General features: G+C 37.3%; 1 protein-coding gene across 6 annotated transcripts in view; it reads right to left on the reverse strand.

The window, feature by feature from the left end:
• ATL1 (atlastin GTPase 1) overlaps window positions 1–18,935 on the reverse strand; it is a 51,818-nt gene that overhangs the window by 2,064 nt on the left and 30,819 nt on the right. For 5 of the 6 annotated variants that reach the window (XM_084887217.1, XM_084887220.1, XM_084887218.1 and 2 more), the window contains 7 exons: window positions 14,563–14,655; window positions 13,314–13,452; window positions 6,556–6,683; window positions 5,405–5,461; window positions 4,078–4,149; window positions 2,415–2,846; window positions 538–552 (listed from right to left, as the gene is read on the reverse strand). In XM_084887217.1, coding sequence (XP_084743343.1) covers window positions 538–552; window positions 2,415–2,846; window positions 4,078–4,149; window positions 5,405–5,461; window positions 6,556–6,683; window positions 13,314–13,452; window positions 14,563–14,655 — 936 coding nt within the window. The remainder of the gene's footprint in view (window positions 1–537; window positions 553–2,414; window positions 2,847–4,077; window positions 4,150–5,404; window positions 5,462–6,555; window positions 6,684–13,313; window positions 13,453–14,562; window positions 14,656–18,935) is intronic. The other variant, XM_084887222.1, reaches the window with a different exon arrangement.

The following is an 18,935-nucleotide window of genomic DNA, read 5'->3' on the forward strand; positions in this document are numbered from 1 at the left end:
TCATCCTAGCACATCGGAGAGTGATAGAATAAAAGGGTGGTGGGAAAAATGAACACTAATTTACAAGTCATGTCTGAGGTATGCCAAGAAAGGTATGCTGCATTTTTGGCCTGGAACCTGCTTAAAGTTATAGGTAACTGTCACTCAAAAGCCAAAGTTAAATAAGTGCTGTCCAGTAGTTAAGTTTCCTCAAGATTCATAACTGTACATGTTTCATTCTTCAGAAGAGAAAAATGCAGTGTTGGAGCATAGGAATTTTGAAATCTACATATTTAGGAAACAGATAAAATATTCCCAATATTCATGTGTTTATGTTTCCTATGCATTTCAAATCACATGATGTCTGGAATAAATATTGTTTTAAAACCATGTTAAAAATTCACAATTAAAATTATAAATGCAAGGAGAACATTGTTCTTGAGAGCAGTAGTTATCAAAGATTTTCTAATCTACATTAAGTCATCCTTTAATGGATAATTGGTTTATAAAAAAAAGTCAATGTTTTCAAATATAAGCTCTTAGAAAAATTTAACTTACCTCATTTGTACTTCCCTGTAGCAAAGGCAGTTTAAAGGGGAGAAAAGAAAAGTATATATTCTGTTTCATTAATAGCATTACAATATTCAGCATTGTTCACTTTATTAATCTGTGAGCATCTGAGAACAATTATAGGCTCTAACTGGTTTTGCTCAGTGGTTAGAGCATTGGCCTGCGAACTAAAGGTCTCGGGTTCGATTCCGGTCAAGGCACATGCCCGGGTTGTGGGCTCAATCCCCCGTAGGGGGAATGCAGGAGGCAGCCAATTGATGGTTATCTCTCCTTTTCTCTCTGAAATAATAAAAAAATATTTTTAAAAAAGAATATTGCAAATTTTTTGTTCGTATTAACATATTTACATAAATGTTTTGAAAAACCCAATTTGATATCCCTTATAGGTTTTAGCATCACATTCTAGGAGGGCATTGTGTTTTTTCCTCAAACAGCCCCTCTTCTGTCTTTTGAGGTTGAGGAGCTATTTGAGACAGTGGCTCAGAGGATCCAGTTTTTAATTCTTTTTTTTTTTTTTTTTTTGTAATTCTCACCTGAGAATATGTTTTTATTGATTTTTAGAAAGAGAGAGAAACATTGATGTGAGAGCTAATCATCGATCAGTTGCCTCCTACACACTCCCTGACCAGGGATCAAACCTGCAAATCTTTTTGTGTACAGGACAATGCTCCAACCAAGTGAGCCACCTGGCCAGGGCTTTAATTCATTCTTTCCCATAGTGCTACCATTAGTTTATCTCAACTAGATTTTTCAAAGCCACATGGTAAATCCATTAAAATTGTACGTTTAAGTATATTCTTCATGCTGGGAGAAGAGTACACTTACACAGACCATAAATGTTCAAAAGTTTTAATTCCAAAATTTTCTGGAGAATCTCAACTTTAGCTTCACTAAATTCCCCTAAATTTTCATGAGGTAACTAACGGATACTTCCAGAATGACATAAAGAGTTGATTATTGTTCTAGGTGTATATATAATGATTTCCCCTGTCCATAATCAATTATCTAAACAATGGACCATGGTGAGCCTGACTCCCTAGGTTATGGTTAATTGGACCATAAAGAACAACTAACTGACCCATGAGCAGCTGATCAAGAGGTTGACCTGGACTCATGCTATGGCCTGGTGCTAATGTCTAGTTCAAATAAAGATAATCTGAAGTAATCATATTGCTTTTATGAGTTGATACTAAAAGAGACAGTGATACACAATTAATTTAGTGATTTGTATATAATCCTAACAAAGCCAATGCTTGTCAAATAATAAAATAGGTCATAAGTATGAAGTAAGGCTAACATACAGAGTCATAAGCAGCTAAATAAAAACAACTGTTTTCTCATACTTCAACTTTTTCTTTTAGGATAAAAAAATAAAATCACTGTCTAATCCATGTATTTTTTAAAAATATTGAACTGTTGCCGAGACCAGTTTGGCTCAGTGGATAGAGCGTTGGCTTGGGGACTGAAGGGACCCGGGTTCGATTCCGGTCAAGGGCATGTACCTTGGTTGCGGGCATATCCCCGGGGGGGGGGGGGGGGGGGGTGCAAGAGGCAGTTGATCGATGACTCTCTCATCGATGTTTCTAGCTTTCTATCTCTCTCCCTTCCTCTCTGTACAAAATCAATAAAATATATTTTTAAAAAAATATTGAATTGTTAACTGGAAAACAGTTGTTGGGACTTCACACATTATACAGTTAGTTGGTTGTATCTGGCCATCTTTACATATTCTAAAGTTCATGAAAACTGGGCCCCTAAGTCATGTTCATCTGTATATTTCCAACATCTTAACATAATGCCCTGTATATAAACTAGACAATCAAATGTGTGCTGAATTTAGTTGAAGAGAAGTAAAATGTTCCTACCTGGTCCCACAAGGCTGCAGCCACCTGGTCTATGACAGCTCCCAGCTCTCGGTATTCTCCAGAGTACCGGATGTATGCCCAGGTGCACAGGGTGATAAGGGTCAGTCCCATTATCATATTGCATAGGCTAGCTATGATGTCCAAACCAATGAACCCAGTCACACCAGCAATCACATATGTGATAAAAATGACAACGAACAGTGTGGCTGGAGTACGAGCTGCATGGAAGATATTTTTGCTATCATTGTGCTTGATATACTGCATATAAAGTTCATCTATTTCATTCTCCAACTGCTGCAGGTAACGCCGGCTAAATTCCTCCCCACCCATCTTCTTCACCCCTCGGAATAGCTTCACAGACTCTTCCTTCAGCTCCAGATGTTTGGTCTGCAGGTCGTTAGGGGCCAGAAATGGTTTGTCACCACCACAAATCTGTATTAGATGCAGAAGTATTGTTTATGCAATGCAGAGTAAAATTAGCAACTAAACATTTTTACTTAAATTTGTTAGAACATAATAATAACCAAGAAGTCTGCATATGTTTTATCAACCCACATATCCACAGTTAATAACTATCAGGTGTGATTATAAGTGGGCCTGTTGCTCTATAGGTTACTTATATAAAGTCATTCTTAATTTTTATTTTATTTTTGACACGGGAAAGAATATCCATAACTTAATCCAAGATGAAAAGGCATGTCACAAAGTGAACTGCAAAGTGAGTTCATTTACAGAATGAATCTAAATTCAAGAAAACTAGTCCCTTCAGGAAATTTTTTCTAAGTGCACGAAACAATTTTGACAAATGAAGTTTAATTTAAAACAATGAGCAATGCTATAAAGCTCTAAAGTAAAATCATTAAAAGCTTTATATTGCAATTTCACTGATTTTTGTTTCAATGGAGCCCAGTCAGTATTTTCTTCAAGAGACTAGATGGAAAAATATTAAATGTTCTTGGATCACATTTTCTGTTTCTTCAGAAGTTACAAGGGAAATCTGTTATTTTTACCATTCACTTTGGTTATTTGAGATTTAACTATATAAAGGTACTCTCATTCTAATTACCCGTTAGTTATATCATAAACACCATTTCATATACTATATTTCTCTTGACTCCAATTTTGAATGTAATTTTAATTTTACAACATTTTCAGGGGGAAAAAAGACCCATTACATTAGTAGATACACAATAATTTTTAGGTCCATCCTCATTGAAACTGTTAAAACAAAAAAGGAAATATGGTATGTAGAAATATTAGCCCTTAAAGTTTAATTTATTTTTTCCTAGCATGTTTTTATAGCTAAGATAGAAATTCTGAAACTGTGGAAAGAAGGGAGGTGAAGTGGAGAGGGTAGCATGTTATTTTAGCCACTAAATCTTATAAATTGGTGGGAAGATGTGACAAAAATAAAAATTATCTATTAAATATAGAAGTAACATTTAAAATATGTTGAAAATTGTGCATACATAGTGTTCTTTTCTTGGTTTCTTTTAAAATATTTTAGGAATACAAAAAAAATGTAATACACATAGGCAGGAAAAGAATAAGTCAAAGCTGCCTCTTTATATGTTTATACAGTATAATGTGGAAGAAAAAGGAATGAAATCAGTATTTCATGGAAAAAATACTAATTTTGTTTAAAATATAATTTGATTCTTACCTCTTCCATTTTTTTGTTGTATGTATCCTTGGCATTTGCTACGGCTGCTAAATTGTTAGCTTCTGCTGTGGCCTTTGGATAAAGTACAAAATGTTATGTAAAATGGGATTCATATTAATTTCCACAGACAGTTCTCATTTATAAGCATCATAAGCAAGAAATGTGCAAGAACCCAAGATCATCAAATAATTTTAAATCATTGAAATATTTCTACTATATATTTTTAAAAATTAGTAAAACTAAAATTTCAAAATATATAATACATATATGTTTACTCAATAAACCATAGTTCTGCCCAGCCAGTGAGGCTCTGGTTGAGAGTTGACCTGTGGACTAGGAGGTCATTTCGATTCCTGGTTGGGGCATGTTGCCCAGGTTGTGGGCTCAATCCCCACAACGGGGCATGCAGGAGGCGGCTGATCAATGGTTCTCTATCACTGATGTTTCCTTTTCTCTTTCCCTCTCCCTTCCTCTCTGAAATCAATAAAAAAATATAGTAGCCAAAACCGGTTTGGCTCAGTGGTAGAGCTTCGGTCTGCGGACTGAAAGGTCCCAGGTTCGATTCCGGTCAAGGGCATGTACATTGGTTGTGGGCACATCCCCGGTAGGGGGTGTGCAAGAGGCAGCTGGTCGATGTTTCTCTCTCATCGACGTTTCTAGCTCTCTAGCTCTCTCCCTTCCTCTCTGTAAAAAATCAATAAAATATATTTAAATATATATACATATATTAAAAGTGAATAAATAAACCATAGTTCTAAAATAAATTTTCATTTGGAAGATTTTTTCCCCCTCAACATTTTTAAGCCTCTCACCAGATTGAGGGTTGGGGGAAATCTATAAACCCAAAAACATGGAAATAATATATAGTAATATATATATATAATGGCAAACTTAAGGACTGCTATACTGATAGAACAGAGTATCTGATAACAAAAAGGAACTATCAAGAACTTAAAAAAAAATTTTAAGTAAGGAAAAGGCCAGTTTCACCACTTGTTTAAAACCTGCTTTTCTACTTCTTGTTACATGTGTGAGTCTGTTTTCTAAACAAATGTAGTACAAAGAGAATGAAAACTCTTTGGTATAAAGTGTTTGTATCTCAGCACAAGTGAGGGTGCTGTATGTTTATGTGAAAATGTTTAGCTGAACACATAAATAGGCAGTTATTAGAAAAATAATCTAATAAATCATTCTGTCTACTATTTTAATTTGATAATTTCTGACAATCAGATAGAGGCACATCTTTTGCATAGCATGGCATAAAGCTAAGGAAATCTTAGCTGTGACAGCATGTTTTAAAGTGTCATGCCTCATGATGAATAAATACCTGTAACATGGATTTAGGATGTGGTAATTCTTCACCTTGATAAATCTTTATATAAGCCTAAAAAGAAAAAGAGAAAGACTCATGTTCAAGTAATTCTATTCAATATTTCTATAATTCTGTTACATTGTATTCTAAGGTCTAAAGTCTTGACAGTACCAAAAAAATAAGGTCTTGGCAGTTTCAGGAACTAATCTTTTTCTCATACTTTAATTCCCTCTTAGTTTTTGTCCCCCTTTCCTGAAAGGCCCTTTTCACGCATCTCCACTTGCCAGCCCTACTCCTCTTGAAGGCATAGCTCACTTCTACCTCCTCTAAACACTCTCTCAGATCCCCGTTCTAAGAGTAACCTTTCTTTTTTCAGTTACGCACAGGAATTTGTACCTGCTGATGTCATAAACTTCATGGAACAGAATTGTGTAAGGGTCCTGAATCTCCTACTAAATTCTAAGCTTATGCAAAGAATTCAATTTTTAGATAAATAACATATCCTTTATTGCTCAGAGTGATGGTCAGTAACCTCACAGGAGGTATATGAGTGCATTTTAAATTACAGAATGTTGATTTTAAAAATTGATAATTTAGTCTTTAGATCACCAATACACAAATTAGACTGGTAACTGAAATTCTTCACTATACTTGTGGGTTGGTTTAAAAAAAAAAAAAGGCATTGTACTCAGTGCTACCTGAGGTAAACAGGTAAATGCAAATTTAAAATAATTCTACTTCAAATTGGTCCTTGGTGCAGAGTGCGAAATGTGGAAGCATGTTCTCCAGTTCTCCAGTAGGAAGGCAAGGCGTAGCCCCTTTGAGAAAATCTTCAGAATGAAGGTGAAATTCAGTATAGATCATGGCTGAGGAGTATGTAGTTTGGACCCTGGGAAATCTCCCTCCCCCCAAAAAGATATTTCCAATTCTTAGATACATTCATATTTCAAAATATATTTCCCTCTAGAGAAAAGGGGACAGGAAAGTAGTTCCCTCAAAAATTCCTCTTGGGAATCTCATAATTTTTCATCATTTGTATGGATTCCTCATACTTTTGCCCCCATATTACAGTCTATAATTTTTGTTGTTGCCGCTTCAAGTGGGAACTGCATTCCAAACATGTCAAATCCAAGTACTCACAAATGTGCTGGAAACGAGAGCAGTACCTTGAAGTACTCCACCAGGCCTCGGCAGGTGATTTTGTTCCCATTGATCTCTTTAACGTCTAGGCTCTCAGGACTAAGTAGCCAAGGAATGAGGATTTTCAAGTTTTTGATGAATTCATCATCTATTTCTACAAGTAAAAGCAAATTAATTATTTTTAAAATTCTATCTGGTTCTCCAGGCCATACAGTAACACATCCTTTGATTTCCCCTGTTTCTCCCCCAGTGATAAAGCTATCACTTTCCTATCATCCAAACAACTCCTGGAACCCATTTTTCTTAGGGTGGATGATCCACCTTGCCCAGACTTTCTACTGCTGGTCTTTCTTATCGCCACTTCATTTACACATTTATATTGTCTTCCACCTATAAAATAGCTTTCTTGATATTAAACATTATTCATATATTTTACACCCTATTTACATAAACATTTCATGTATTCTGTCTTTATTCTTTTTTGTAGTATTTTTTATATAGGCTCATAAATGGGGAGAAATGTCAGATATTTACCAGCTGATAAAATGTATTCCCTCCAGAAAATATATTCAAAATTGTTCTGGGTTTAGTGTGCCCACCTTATGAAAAGTATATAGTGGGTATGGTGTAATTAGGAACTGAAGTTAAAAAAGATAGGGATGATGATGCTACCTCTAGTGGTGAAACTCAGAATAACATGGCCAGAAAACATGGCAACCTAATTTAGCAAGGAGATCCATCAGAGGTAGTTGGAATTATTTATCGTACCATGAGGTTAATCTTAACGTTAGAGACTTATCAAAGTAACACAGCAAATAGGTCTTTAAAGAAGTATTTTGAGCACTGATCATGAAACATAAATTATTTCATTATTTCAAAATATATAGAAAAATACATATTATATATGTAAAAAAACAAGGTATGTCCAGAGACTTGATACCTAAGTAAAGGCAATAGCTACATATAATTTTTTTAAATCCGAATTTCAGCAGAGTCACTGAGTTTTCAGACTTTGGAACTGATGATATCCGAGGTTTTAAGGCTAAAGATGAAAACCTTACAAATGTGTTTGCATTTTCCCTGCTTGTTTTTATAGCTCCGGTATACATTGCAATACCAGTTTACATAAGAATTCATATTTCTCTTCTCTTGCTTTCTGCTTTTATGACATGCATGAGCAGACAGAAATACTTCAGACTTATTTTGCTTCACCTTTTGTATAGCTTTGAAATTACTGCTCATGCTTTATCACTATCTGTATAGGAGTTTATTTGAATTTATTTTGCACTGTACCAATTTTACTTATTATTTTGGTTTGTATTATATATAGATTTAATCAAATGTATTTGTTATTGTGGTGTGCTATTTAGTTATTAGTATTCACTGAAATACAATACTGGTATTTGTATTGTGTTACCAGATTCGTGGGTTGTGTTTTGTTGCCTGCTATGTGTCTGTATTCACTGATACTAATAGGTTTCTTTATTGCTATATGATTTCATGCTTTTTCTGCATCTGTAGAATATTACTATCTATACTAATAAAAACCTAGGTGGCCCTCGTGCCCTCATGTCATCACAAGATGGCCACCCCCCCATTGTCACAAGATGGACGCTCCACATCATCACAAGATTGTCGCCTGCACGTTGTCACAAGATGGCTGCCACAAAATGGTACCACAAGATAGCCGGCAGGGGAGGGCAATTGTGGGCAACCAGGCTGTCAGGGGAGGACAGTTGCGGGGAACCAGACCAGCAGGGGAGGGCAATTTGGGGCCATTGGGCTAGCAGGGGAGGGCAGTTGGGGGATAATCAGGCCAGCAGGCAGAGTGATTAGGGGCAATCAGGCAGGCAGGAGTCCTGGATTGTGAGAGGGATGTCCAAGATTGGAGAGGACGCAGGCTAGGCTGAGGGACACCGCTCCAGTACATGAATTTCGTGCACCAGGCCTCTAGTATATCTATAATGTATGATTTTTTCTGAATTTCTGTATAAGATTTAAAAAGGCCTTCTCTATATAAAAACCATTTTTAAATCACTTTCAAAACATGTACTTAGACCCTCCCCCCCAATGTCCTTATAAAATTGGAATGGAATAAGATACGGTACACCTATACATCTAATTTATTGGCAAGTGTGGTAATCATCAAAATAATGAGCATATTTGGATTTAAAATGTGTTCTGAAGATGGCATTAGCCTTGGTCTACTGAGACCAATGCCAGGTATTTCAATTTTGGATTCATAATATATGAACATAATTTAGCTCTTGCTAACAGTATTAGTTGAACACTATATATGTATATGTAAAGAGCCAGTGTCCATAACATCCAAAATGACCAAAGCCTTGACCAAATGCCAGGCTGCACGCACAGCATGCTGAGCGGGCTGAACTGCTGACCTCTTGGAAAGAGAGAGAGGCAGGGACTTGCAGCAGGGGCTTGTGTGAGGCTGCCTCATGGCACCCCACATCATCCCTGACCGACCGCTGCAACTCCAAGCCAGTGAGGGCCACTCCAGGCTGCAGCCCCAGGTCCTCACTCCCACCCCAGGCCCGAGAGCGCGGCACTGGGCAGGGGCACCTGGGGTCCAGGAATGCCGCACAGGGGCCGGCATGGTGTGGGGGCTGTGTTTACATCACCAAGTCCCCCACTTCCGCCCCGGCCCACAATCCCTCCTCCCTCCTCTCAGCAGCCCGCTCCTGCCTACATGCTTGCTGGGCAGGCCTGACTGCACCGGGGAGTGAGCCAGGGCGATCGGGACAGCCACTTCTTGGGACAGGACGGCCAGACTGTGGTGATTCATGAGGGCGATGACACCCGTGGGGCACGCACTGCCCTTGAGCGGCGGGGGCGGGCAGCGAAGCCAAGTCTGGCTTCGGTAGGCCAACAGGAGCCGAAGGCCACCCCAGCCTCCACAGGTCCCGGGCTGGAAGGTGGCTCAGTAGCGAGTGGTGTGTCCATGCACAGCACCCAGGGGCAGCTGCGAGCTGCTGTGACCCAGCCCCACACTCAGGAAGGGGAGGAGGCTTGTGGCCACTGGCACCCTAGGCCACACTGCCTGCACGACGGCCTGCTGGGCTGGCAGGGTCCAGAGTGGTCACGCTGCTCCCATCCACAGTTGTAGAGCAGGGAGGAGGGCACTGGGTGCAGGGAGGGGACCTCAGCCAGGTCCTCCTGGTGTGGGTAAGGGGCCTGGCCTGAGCCTGGTGGGGAGCTTAGGAAGTCTGGCTGAGCAGGCACTGGTTCATACCAACTCTTACTCTGCCATCTTCCTCCAGCAGTCCAAGCTAGCCCCCCGATCCCCGTCCCACCTGCCCGGGGGAACGGGCTCTGGGTGATCTCCCCGAGTGCAGACTGTGGACCTGGGGACCTCGAGGAAGGGTGCCGGGCGGGGCCTGGGTGGGGGCCGGTGCAGAACTACCCGGGCAGAGCTGCTTCGGTGTCTCAGTGAAGTTTGCAACAGAACCAAGGAGGAAACCGAGAGGGGAAAGGCCGGGAGGTGTGAATTCCCAGCGCTTTAGACACTTGAAAACAGCCCCGCCTGGAATGTGAGGCGGCTGTACGTTCAGCTGAGAAGTGAAGGGGCTGAACCCCACCGTCACTAGGCTCCCGTAGCTCCGAGGCCTGAGCATCCACCGCGACAAGAAAAAAACGGAGGGAGGGGCCCAGAAGAAGGGAGGACAATTGAAGGAAACCATGTCTAGACTTTCCCCAGCCCTTTCTGCTGCCTACAAAAGCCCCAGGCCTGGCCACAGTTCTGTCTCCACCTTTTAGTCCCCTCTTCTCCAACCACAGAGGAAAGAAGTAAGGAAGGAGTCTATGCTGCCCTCAGAAAGTATCTATATACATGATTGGAGGCCAGACTGGGCTTAAGCCATCAGTAGGACATCCTGTGAGGGCTCCCAGACTGTGAGAGGGGGCAGGCTGGCCTGAGGGACACCTTCCCTTCTCCCCCCCAGTGCAAAAAATTTTTGTGCACCAGGCCACTAGTAAGTACATAATCCAAAACATCTGCAGTCCAGTTCAGATCAAATTACAAAAGTATACTAATCAGCTTTGGCTTGTTGAACTAATCAATGAATATGTGTGGGTAGATGATTATTCAAGATGGTGTTGTGTTTTCATCTTTCCTTCAATAATTTCTTCCACAAGAGTAAACCCTTGCTAGGAATTCAGGGACTAGGCCAGAGTGGTTATCTGTCCCAATAAATGAGGACATGATGCATTGGTGTAGTGCTGCTGCATCAATTAACCAAGGTAGATATTTTCTCAGGATTACCTGACTCTGATAAATCATTAGAAACAACTTTTTAACAACAATCACCTTGCGATGGTGTTGGTTATGCTTTCTGAAGTCCTACCTGAGCTGCTAAGGATGCAGCTCCACAATATATGGTGTGGTTACCCGGTCATTCCACTTGGGGCACTATAACACAGAGCAACCTCCAAAAAAGGTAACTAAAAGATTGGATTTGCTATACGAGGAGAGGCATTCTGTAGGCACTTGGTGAGGAGTGGTTAAATGTAGCATGAATGAATGTAAGTCAGTGCTTTTGATTTCCTATGTGGGAAGTTATTAAACTAACAGCAATTAAATTTAATCATAGTATTTTAAGTTTTAAATAATGTGAGGGACCATGAACAAAGAGTTATTATAACAATTATTACTATTAATAATGAACTTGAAAGTTATTTCTGTGTGTGAAAAGTGTGCGAGAAACTATTATCAAAGAACAATTTTTGCACGTTTTTATATTCAGAGACATTTCTTCCCCAGCGGCAAACACTCAGAGGCCAGCTCTCTGGAGAACAGCACACAACACATCCTGGATAGAAATCACACCAAATTATAAGATTCAGGATGGGATGGAAAACCAATACATGCCCAATGAGAACCAGGCAACATAGGACATTTCAGCACACAGCAGGATTCTACAGCAGTTCTACAAACCTCATAACAATGGAATGTTCGATGGGAAACTGAAGCTGCCTTTCACTGCTCTCTCTCGGGCTAGCTACTTTGATAAACTCATAACTTATGGGTAACTGTAAACCAATTGTGTGGGTCAATACATGTTTAAATGTAAATCAGTTTGGAGGACAGATTTATTACAAATCTTCATGATTTGTCTTAAATTCTCTCCTTGAAATCTTTCATTGCAAACCTATCAGTTAATTTAAAAACTGTAGCTGTATACCACAGAAACAGAGTACTTTGTCCAATAAAAGACTATTGTGGAAGGCCTGTCCCTTCTCTGCCTGTTTACAGCTCCCAACTCCAGAGAAGAAAGAGAGGCCTTGTGGGAAGCCCTCTTTTTATGTAATTTATTCAAAATACAGGGAAGCCATTAAGTAATTGCATAGTATCAAGAGGTCAGTGTGTTCACTCATAGATTGGAATTCATAAGGGACAGTGAAATTGTAGGATCCTGGAATCCATGCATTAATAGCCTACTCTATTTGTTCTGTTATATAAAGGTAAAATCATTTAAAACATGTATAAAATCAAAGCTGATGATTGAAAATTTTGGGACCTATTTATTATATTAACTGCCACAGCTAAATATAAAGTATCTGAGAGTATATACTATGGATCGATTTGAGAGTTGGGGGGATAGGTTTGCTTTTCAAAACTGCCAGTTCTATGAAACTGGATATAACTTATGTTGTTTTTTATTAAAAAATAACTTGAGCCAAAACCGGTTTGGCTCAGTGGATAGAGCGTCGGTCTGCAGACTGAAAGGTCCGGGTTCGATTCCGGTCAAGGGCATGTACCTTGGTTGCGGGCACATCCCCAGTAGGGGGTGTGCAGGAGGCAGCTGACCGATGTTTTTGTCTCTCATCGATGTTTCTAGCTCTCTATTCCTCTCCTTCCTCTCTGTAAAAAAAATCAATAAAATATATATATATTTTTAAAAGTAACTTGAAAGCCCTTTCAGAACAACTGTGCTGAAAAATGTATGGCACAACGCAGAAAGGCCACCGTATATTAAGCAAATGTCTGAACTTCAGTGGTTTGCTCAATGCGAGGTTTACAAGTAAAAAAGTCAGAAATGTCTTTGTACTACCTGTATTAACTACAAAACAAACATCTAAAGGCCTGGTGATTATCTATTAGGAAAGATTAATTTATTTCCCCCCATATCCTACCTCCACTCTCCTCTTTAACAAGTTCAGTTGCTTTGGAATCTTAAAATGTTAGACATGCCTCTGTTCAAGAGAGAATTACATACTATTAATACATACTATTTAAAAAACACTCTAGTGCTTTTGGTTTTTAAAATACTGTTCCTCATTCAGAAGAGGCTCTCCTTTTTAGTGGAGCTTTTAATAATTTATAATTATTTAGTAGCAGTTTTAAAGGACTTGAATTCAGTACTATGAAATATTTCAATCTCTTATTATATAACTTAATGCAACTTCCCAGAAATATAGACATATATTTTCCCCCTTTAATGTAAATAAGAAAAATTACACAGGAAGACATTAAGGAGCATTTCTCAATGCACAAAGGTGAGCAGGAACCTCTGCAGAAAGGGGAGGGCTACTGCCTCCCAGTGAACGTGGGGTTCAGCCTCTTTTCTCAATGTGCACACTCAGCAGCCACAGAATCCTGCAGTTCGCCACGGAGGCGCTCCAGCACCAGCCCAGGGTCACAATTCTGACAATTCCTAATCATCAGCCTCCCGTCAGTGAATGAGCAAGCAGTCACAAGCCCAGCAGATAAATGACATTTTTATATCGGACTAATGATGTAAACACATTCATTAAAAGACAGACAAACCTTTCAGTTTTCCATCGAAGTTCGGATTGGTAGCTACTTTTAAGCCAGGATGAGGTAGCAGAAAACAGGAAATTTTGGTGAAACAGGAATGGATGTGTTTTCGAACATTCTGTAGTTCTTCATGCTGGTTCCCTGAGACCTGCAGCAGTAAATCATCCTGATGTTTAAACAACTTTCAATATGAACTGAACTTCAAAGAAGTCTGTGGCATCTTATATTTTCTATCTTGGCCCACACTTATAAGAATGACACGTCAGGGCTGATATTAAAGAACGAATAAAATCGTGGGTGAATCTGTCACACTGCCATACCTAAGTAACTGTATAGCATAAATATGGCGTTATTATTACAATTAACAAATGTCTATTCTTATGCCAACTCAGATGGGACTTCTCCCCGCCCTCCCCTTTTTTATGGTACAAATTAGTGGTGTTTTACTCTAGCTAGTTCCTACAGATTCCTATATTTATTCACAGTACTCACAGGAGACATGAATAGATCATAAAATATTCCTCCCTTCTTTTCAGGAGATACTCAAAACAGCTTCTTGTCACCTGGTAGGTATACATTCAAATTCTAGGAAAGCATCTGAATAGATAGGTGTTTATAATCTAAGTTGCACTTTTTGTACATGTATTTGACAGTTAATAGTATGAATTACCCTAAAAGTAATTATAAACCTAAAAAGGTAAGCTCATAAATTCCAATTTCTATAAAGGAAATATTTTTAATTTTTTTTCCAGACTTCTCAGTAGGTCTTTTTGTGTGCTATCTGTTCAAGGTAAGCCAGTCAATATTAAACTATCATGGCATAAAAAATGAAAAGTCTTCTAATTTTACTTTCTGTGAACTACTAGCAAAATGTTATAAGATTGGGGATTTCAAAATTAGATATTTTTGTTAAATTGATTTTTAAACCTCTGCTTAAAACATGAACCCAGATATTTGCACTGTTGGTCTTGAACTAAGTTAATTCTTCAAATTAAAAGCTTTGTTGTTGTTGTTGTTTTTTTTCAAATAAATCATTGTTTTATAGATACCTACAAAATAAATCTGTATCATAATTATTGAAAATATTTGAAAATTGTAATTCTGAAAGTATTTCATTAAGTATCTGTTTTAGTTTATTCATAGAGATACTATGAGGGCCAAATGAGATTTTGGCTACTAAGTATTCAGCAAATCATTCAACAAAAATAATTCTAGATTACTAATGGTGAAATTTCATGCACCTAAATATCTAACAAACCTTGAGGCGTTTTTCCAGGAATTTGGAGCCACCATCAGATCCATATGAAAATTCGTATGGGAAACTCCAGTCTCGAACAAGAAATATCAGACTCTACGAAATAATTTGAAGAAAGAATTGATAAGGATATTCCAAATTGCCTCCCACTGCTTTTTAATTGAAACCAATTAAAGAATACTATTCAAATATTCTTTACCACATTGTGGAATTAAAGCAAACATAAAATATTTGACAGTCTCTGAGCAGTCTCTCCTCTGTTAGATCATTGTACCTATTTCCTCTAAATGTAAACCAAAAGCTGCCCCAAAATTGATTAGTTACATAGTGCCAATTTGAGAGCCAATTTGAGGGCTTCTCTGTCTCATTTCTTGGTGGGGTACATTCAGTTTGGTGGTTTTCAAATATGAAGATTCAAGTTTTATTTGAGGAACGTTTTGTCTATTACTCTCTAGATATTTTTTCCTCTGTTACATGTCTCCCACTCTCTTCTATAGGGGTTCTCGTTATGGGTATAAAAAGGGGTGGTAATCTGGGTTTTGTGGGGCCTGAATCTTACACAAACTGTAGGAGGAAGGCTCAATAAGAAAAAGAATGCAAAATTGGGCTTAAAAGTGAGTATTCATTTAGAATGAGAAAAATAAATTACTAATTCAAAAAAGCTAACAAGTCTCTCTCTTACACACACATAGACAGACACACACACACACACTCCAGCAAAATAACTAACATTTCTTTGTAATATATTTTTCCATCTACAGTTTTTGGCTGCAAATGATTTTATCACTTCTTCATATGAAGATTTTGAAATATTTTTTGTTAGAAAGCTAATTCAGTCTTTCTTCTAATGAAGCCAATTTCTTATTATAAAACATTTTTTTATTGATGGTTTAGAAATGTTTCAGCTTCACAATTTTTATTTGTAATGTTATGTACATTACCTAGTTATCTAGTTAGTGCTATTAGCTATTTGATTTTGATAGCAATATGGTATTTCAGTACATGGATAGACCATAATTTATTTTGCCCTTCTCCTAGATATTTTCCAGTTTTTCCACTATTCTAAGAAAATCATTGATAATCATCCTTCAAGTTAAATATTTGTTCACATTCAGAAGGATTTATCAGTGACTATGTTTCCCAAATTAGAACAATCATTAAAATCATTTAGGAGGCTTTTTTTTTTTTAAATAAACTATTTATTTAATTGATTTTTTACAGAGAGGAAGAGAGAGAGAGAGAAAGAGAGAGAGTTAGAAACATCGATGAGAGAGAATCATCGATCAGCTGCCTCTTGCATACCCCCTACTGGGGATGTGCTCACAACCAAGGTACATGCCCTTGACCGGAATCGAACCTGGGACCTTTCAGTCCGCAGGTCCACGCTCTATCCAACTCAGCCAAACCGGTTTCAGCATGGGAGGCTTTTTTAAAAGTACAGAATTCTTGGGCTCCACTTCATGCCGATTGAAACCAATGTAATATTAGCTTTCATTTATAGAGTGCCTATAATATGCCAGCTTCAATACCAGGAATTGTACACATGATATTTCATATATTTCTATAATAGCCCTAAGAGATTGGTTATACTTTATCATTCTTTTCAAAAGAGATATATTAAAAATCATCTCCACCCTCATCTGACATTAAGTAACTTGCCCAAATTCACACAGCCAAAGATGAAAGAATTAGCAGTAAACTTGGGTCTTCAAAATCCCTGCTGCACTGCTCCTCAAAGTTAAGTATAAAATATGTAGTTTATGATCTAAGGACTGATTAAAATATGCTTATTATAAATAGATTAAGAGATATTTCAATTTTTGTTTCTGAAAAGAATATAGGTAATAAAGAAAAAAAATCATAATTTTATTAAATTAGCTATCTTTAAATGATCCTTCTAAAAATACATTTTCTGCAATGGCCAGTATGGTCAATTGGTTAGAGCATTGTCTTGTACTAAAAGGTGGCCAGTTCAATTCCCAGCCAGGGCACACCCAGCATATGGAAGGTAAACCAAATCAATGTTTTCCCTCACATCAATGTTTCTCTCTTTCTCTTCCTCTCTCTAAATTCAATGTTTTAAACAAAATTTATATTTTCTGAGTTTCTAACTGAATCTTTCAGACTCACCCATTAAAATTATGTCTTTTAATTCTCATTTAATCTCCAGGTTCCTCTTCCACCCATTTTCCCCTTTACAGTTCATCTGTTGAAGAACCAAGGAATTTGACCTGTGGAGTTTCCCATAACTGGGACCTTGCTGATTGCATATTCATAAAGCAGTTCAGCATGTTCCTTTGTCCTCTGGGTTTCCTGCAAATTGGCAGCTAGAGACAGAGGCTTGGTCTGACACAGGTTTTATTTCTTTGGCAAGACTATGGGAAGCAGAGTGTCCTTTTATCAGGAGGCACATAGTCTGTGATTATCTCTGACTTGATCAAAGTTATGTCATCTTTGCTTATCTGAAGTGCATTCTTTGGAAGAATTCTCATCAAGGGCTCATGGGAACACTATTTTTTGCATTCTTATATGTTGATAACAGTTTGTGCCATTTATACTTGAAAGTTAATTTTGCTGGATATAAAAATTTTTGGCTCACATCTTCTTTCCTTAAAAATGAATGCTTCTTAGTTTGCCTTATGGATATTTCTTGTTTCACTAAGGTAGAGCCTCTCTTCTCTCTCTCTTCTTGTTTTGTTTTGTGGATTCTTGTGAGGGGGAAAAGATATTCTTATGGAGAGGAGAATTTAAGAGTACATATGTCCACTATTTTAATTATATGCCAATTTCTGTCAAAAGTTTTTGTCAAAATAAAATATAACAACTTGTATTCAGAACTATTACATCTAAAACATGTGTTTTGAAAATAGAAGTTAGTTATGAAGCAACTTTTACAAAACAGAAGTTCATGAACCAGGATAAATGAAACCAAATATGTGGATTTGGCTATATTTTGCATTTTTCTTGGGTGATTTTAGTTTCATTTCTTGGTCTTTTTCACTGGACACCTTCCCAAGTCGACATAATGAGGACCATGTGTAGAATAGGATCAAATATGAAGTCTAATTTCTTCAAATCAACAATCTATATTCTATTTATCTATCTCTACAGTGTCAAATTCCCTATTTCCTTACCTATTGCTTCCATCCAATGATGTGCTAGTAAACTACCTCTCCAACAACAGCAAAAGGACTTGATTTCTAGCATTCGACAATTTATGTATGCACACTATGGCTGATTTCAAGCTACTAACTGTTTAATAATTGGCTTACATAATTCCTGAATATTTACTAGTTAACTCTTGTGAACTGGTATGAGCCAGATAATAAAAGCACACCCATTGGCCCCACCCTCTCCCTAGATAATTTGTATGCTTTACATTTTTTGTGTATGGAATTCTATGAATCTTGGCCCTTATTTCAAAAGCCAGCATTTTTCAACATTGATGAAATTTGATTTATAGTCTTGATAAAAGTCAAGACTATAAATTACCCTAATTTTCTCAAATAAAAACATTTGAAGTCACAAATACTGTTTTTTGAATGAATTAAATTCAGGAAGGTAACTGGGGCAAAAAATGCTGAGCATATCCTATAAATGACCATATATATTTTTTAAAACATGAAAAACATAACCTTTGTTAACTTCCCTTTGGAGACTAATAATTTAGGAAATTATTCAATAATCAGTGTTATAGCACTACTATGAGTAACAGTGAAAAAAACAAAACAAATGCTCAACAATTGGTAAATGACTTTACAAATTATGGCATACTAATATGAAAATACATTATATAGCTATTAATATTATAAATATGTAGGATATATCAATACATGTTTTATGTGGGTAATAGAGGTGACACTAATTCACAATAGAAAAAACTGAATTTTCTGGAGTGAGGAAGAGGACAGAAGTGCTCTGCTAAGAAAGCTTGCACTTATTTGAACTTTTATTTCAAAATTATTTTATTTTGGATTTTTTTCTCCATGCTAATTTAAATGTGGATTATTTTGCTGCTATCTTACATGTTCTGAGATTTTAATATATTTGCATCTTATCTTTTAATTTCATAAATTTATAGTAATTTTTGGTTTGAATTTGGTTGTTTTAATCTTAAATATTATTTAGTGTTGGAAGCCATGTTTGCTACTTAATGATTTTCTCAATTTAATTTCAGATACTTGAATTTATACATCCAAACATGTTTAGGAGTTAGTTGACTCATTTAGTTATAACTTTTCTTATTGACATTTCATAATGCCAACAGTTTACCAACAAGTATTTTTAACCAAAAGCAGATAGACTTTATCTATCTATCTATCTATCTATCTATCTATCTATCTATCTATCATCAGATATCCATCCATCCATCCATC

Source organism: Pipistrellus hanaki (assembly GCF_964339955.1).
Source record: "Pipistrellus hanaki genome assembly, chromosome: 1".
NCBI lineage: Eukaryota > Metazoa > Chordata > Mammalia > Chiroptera > Vespertilionidae > Pipistrellus > Pipistrellus hanaki.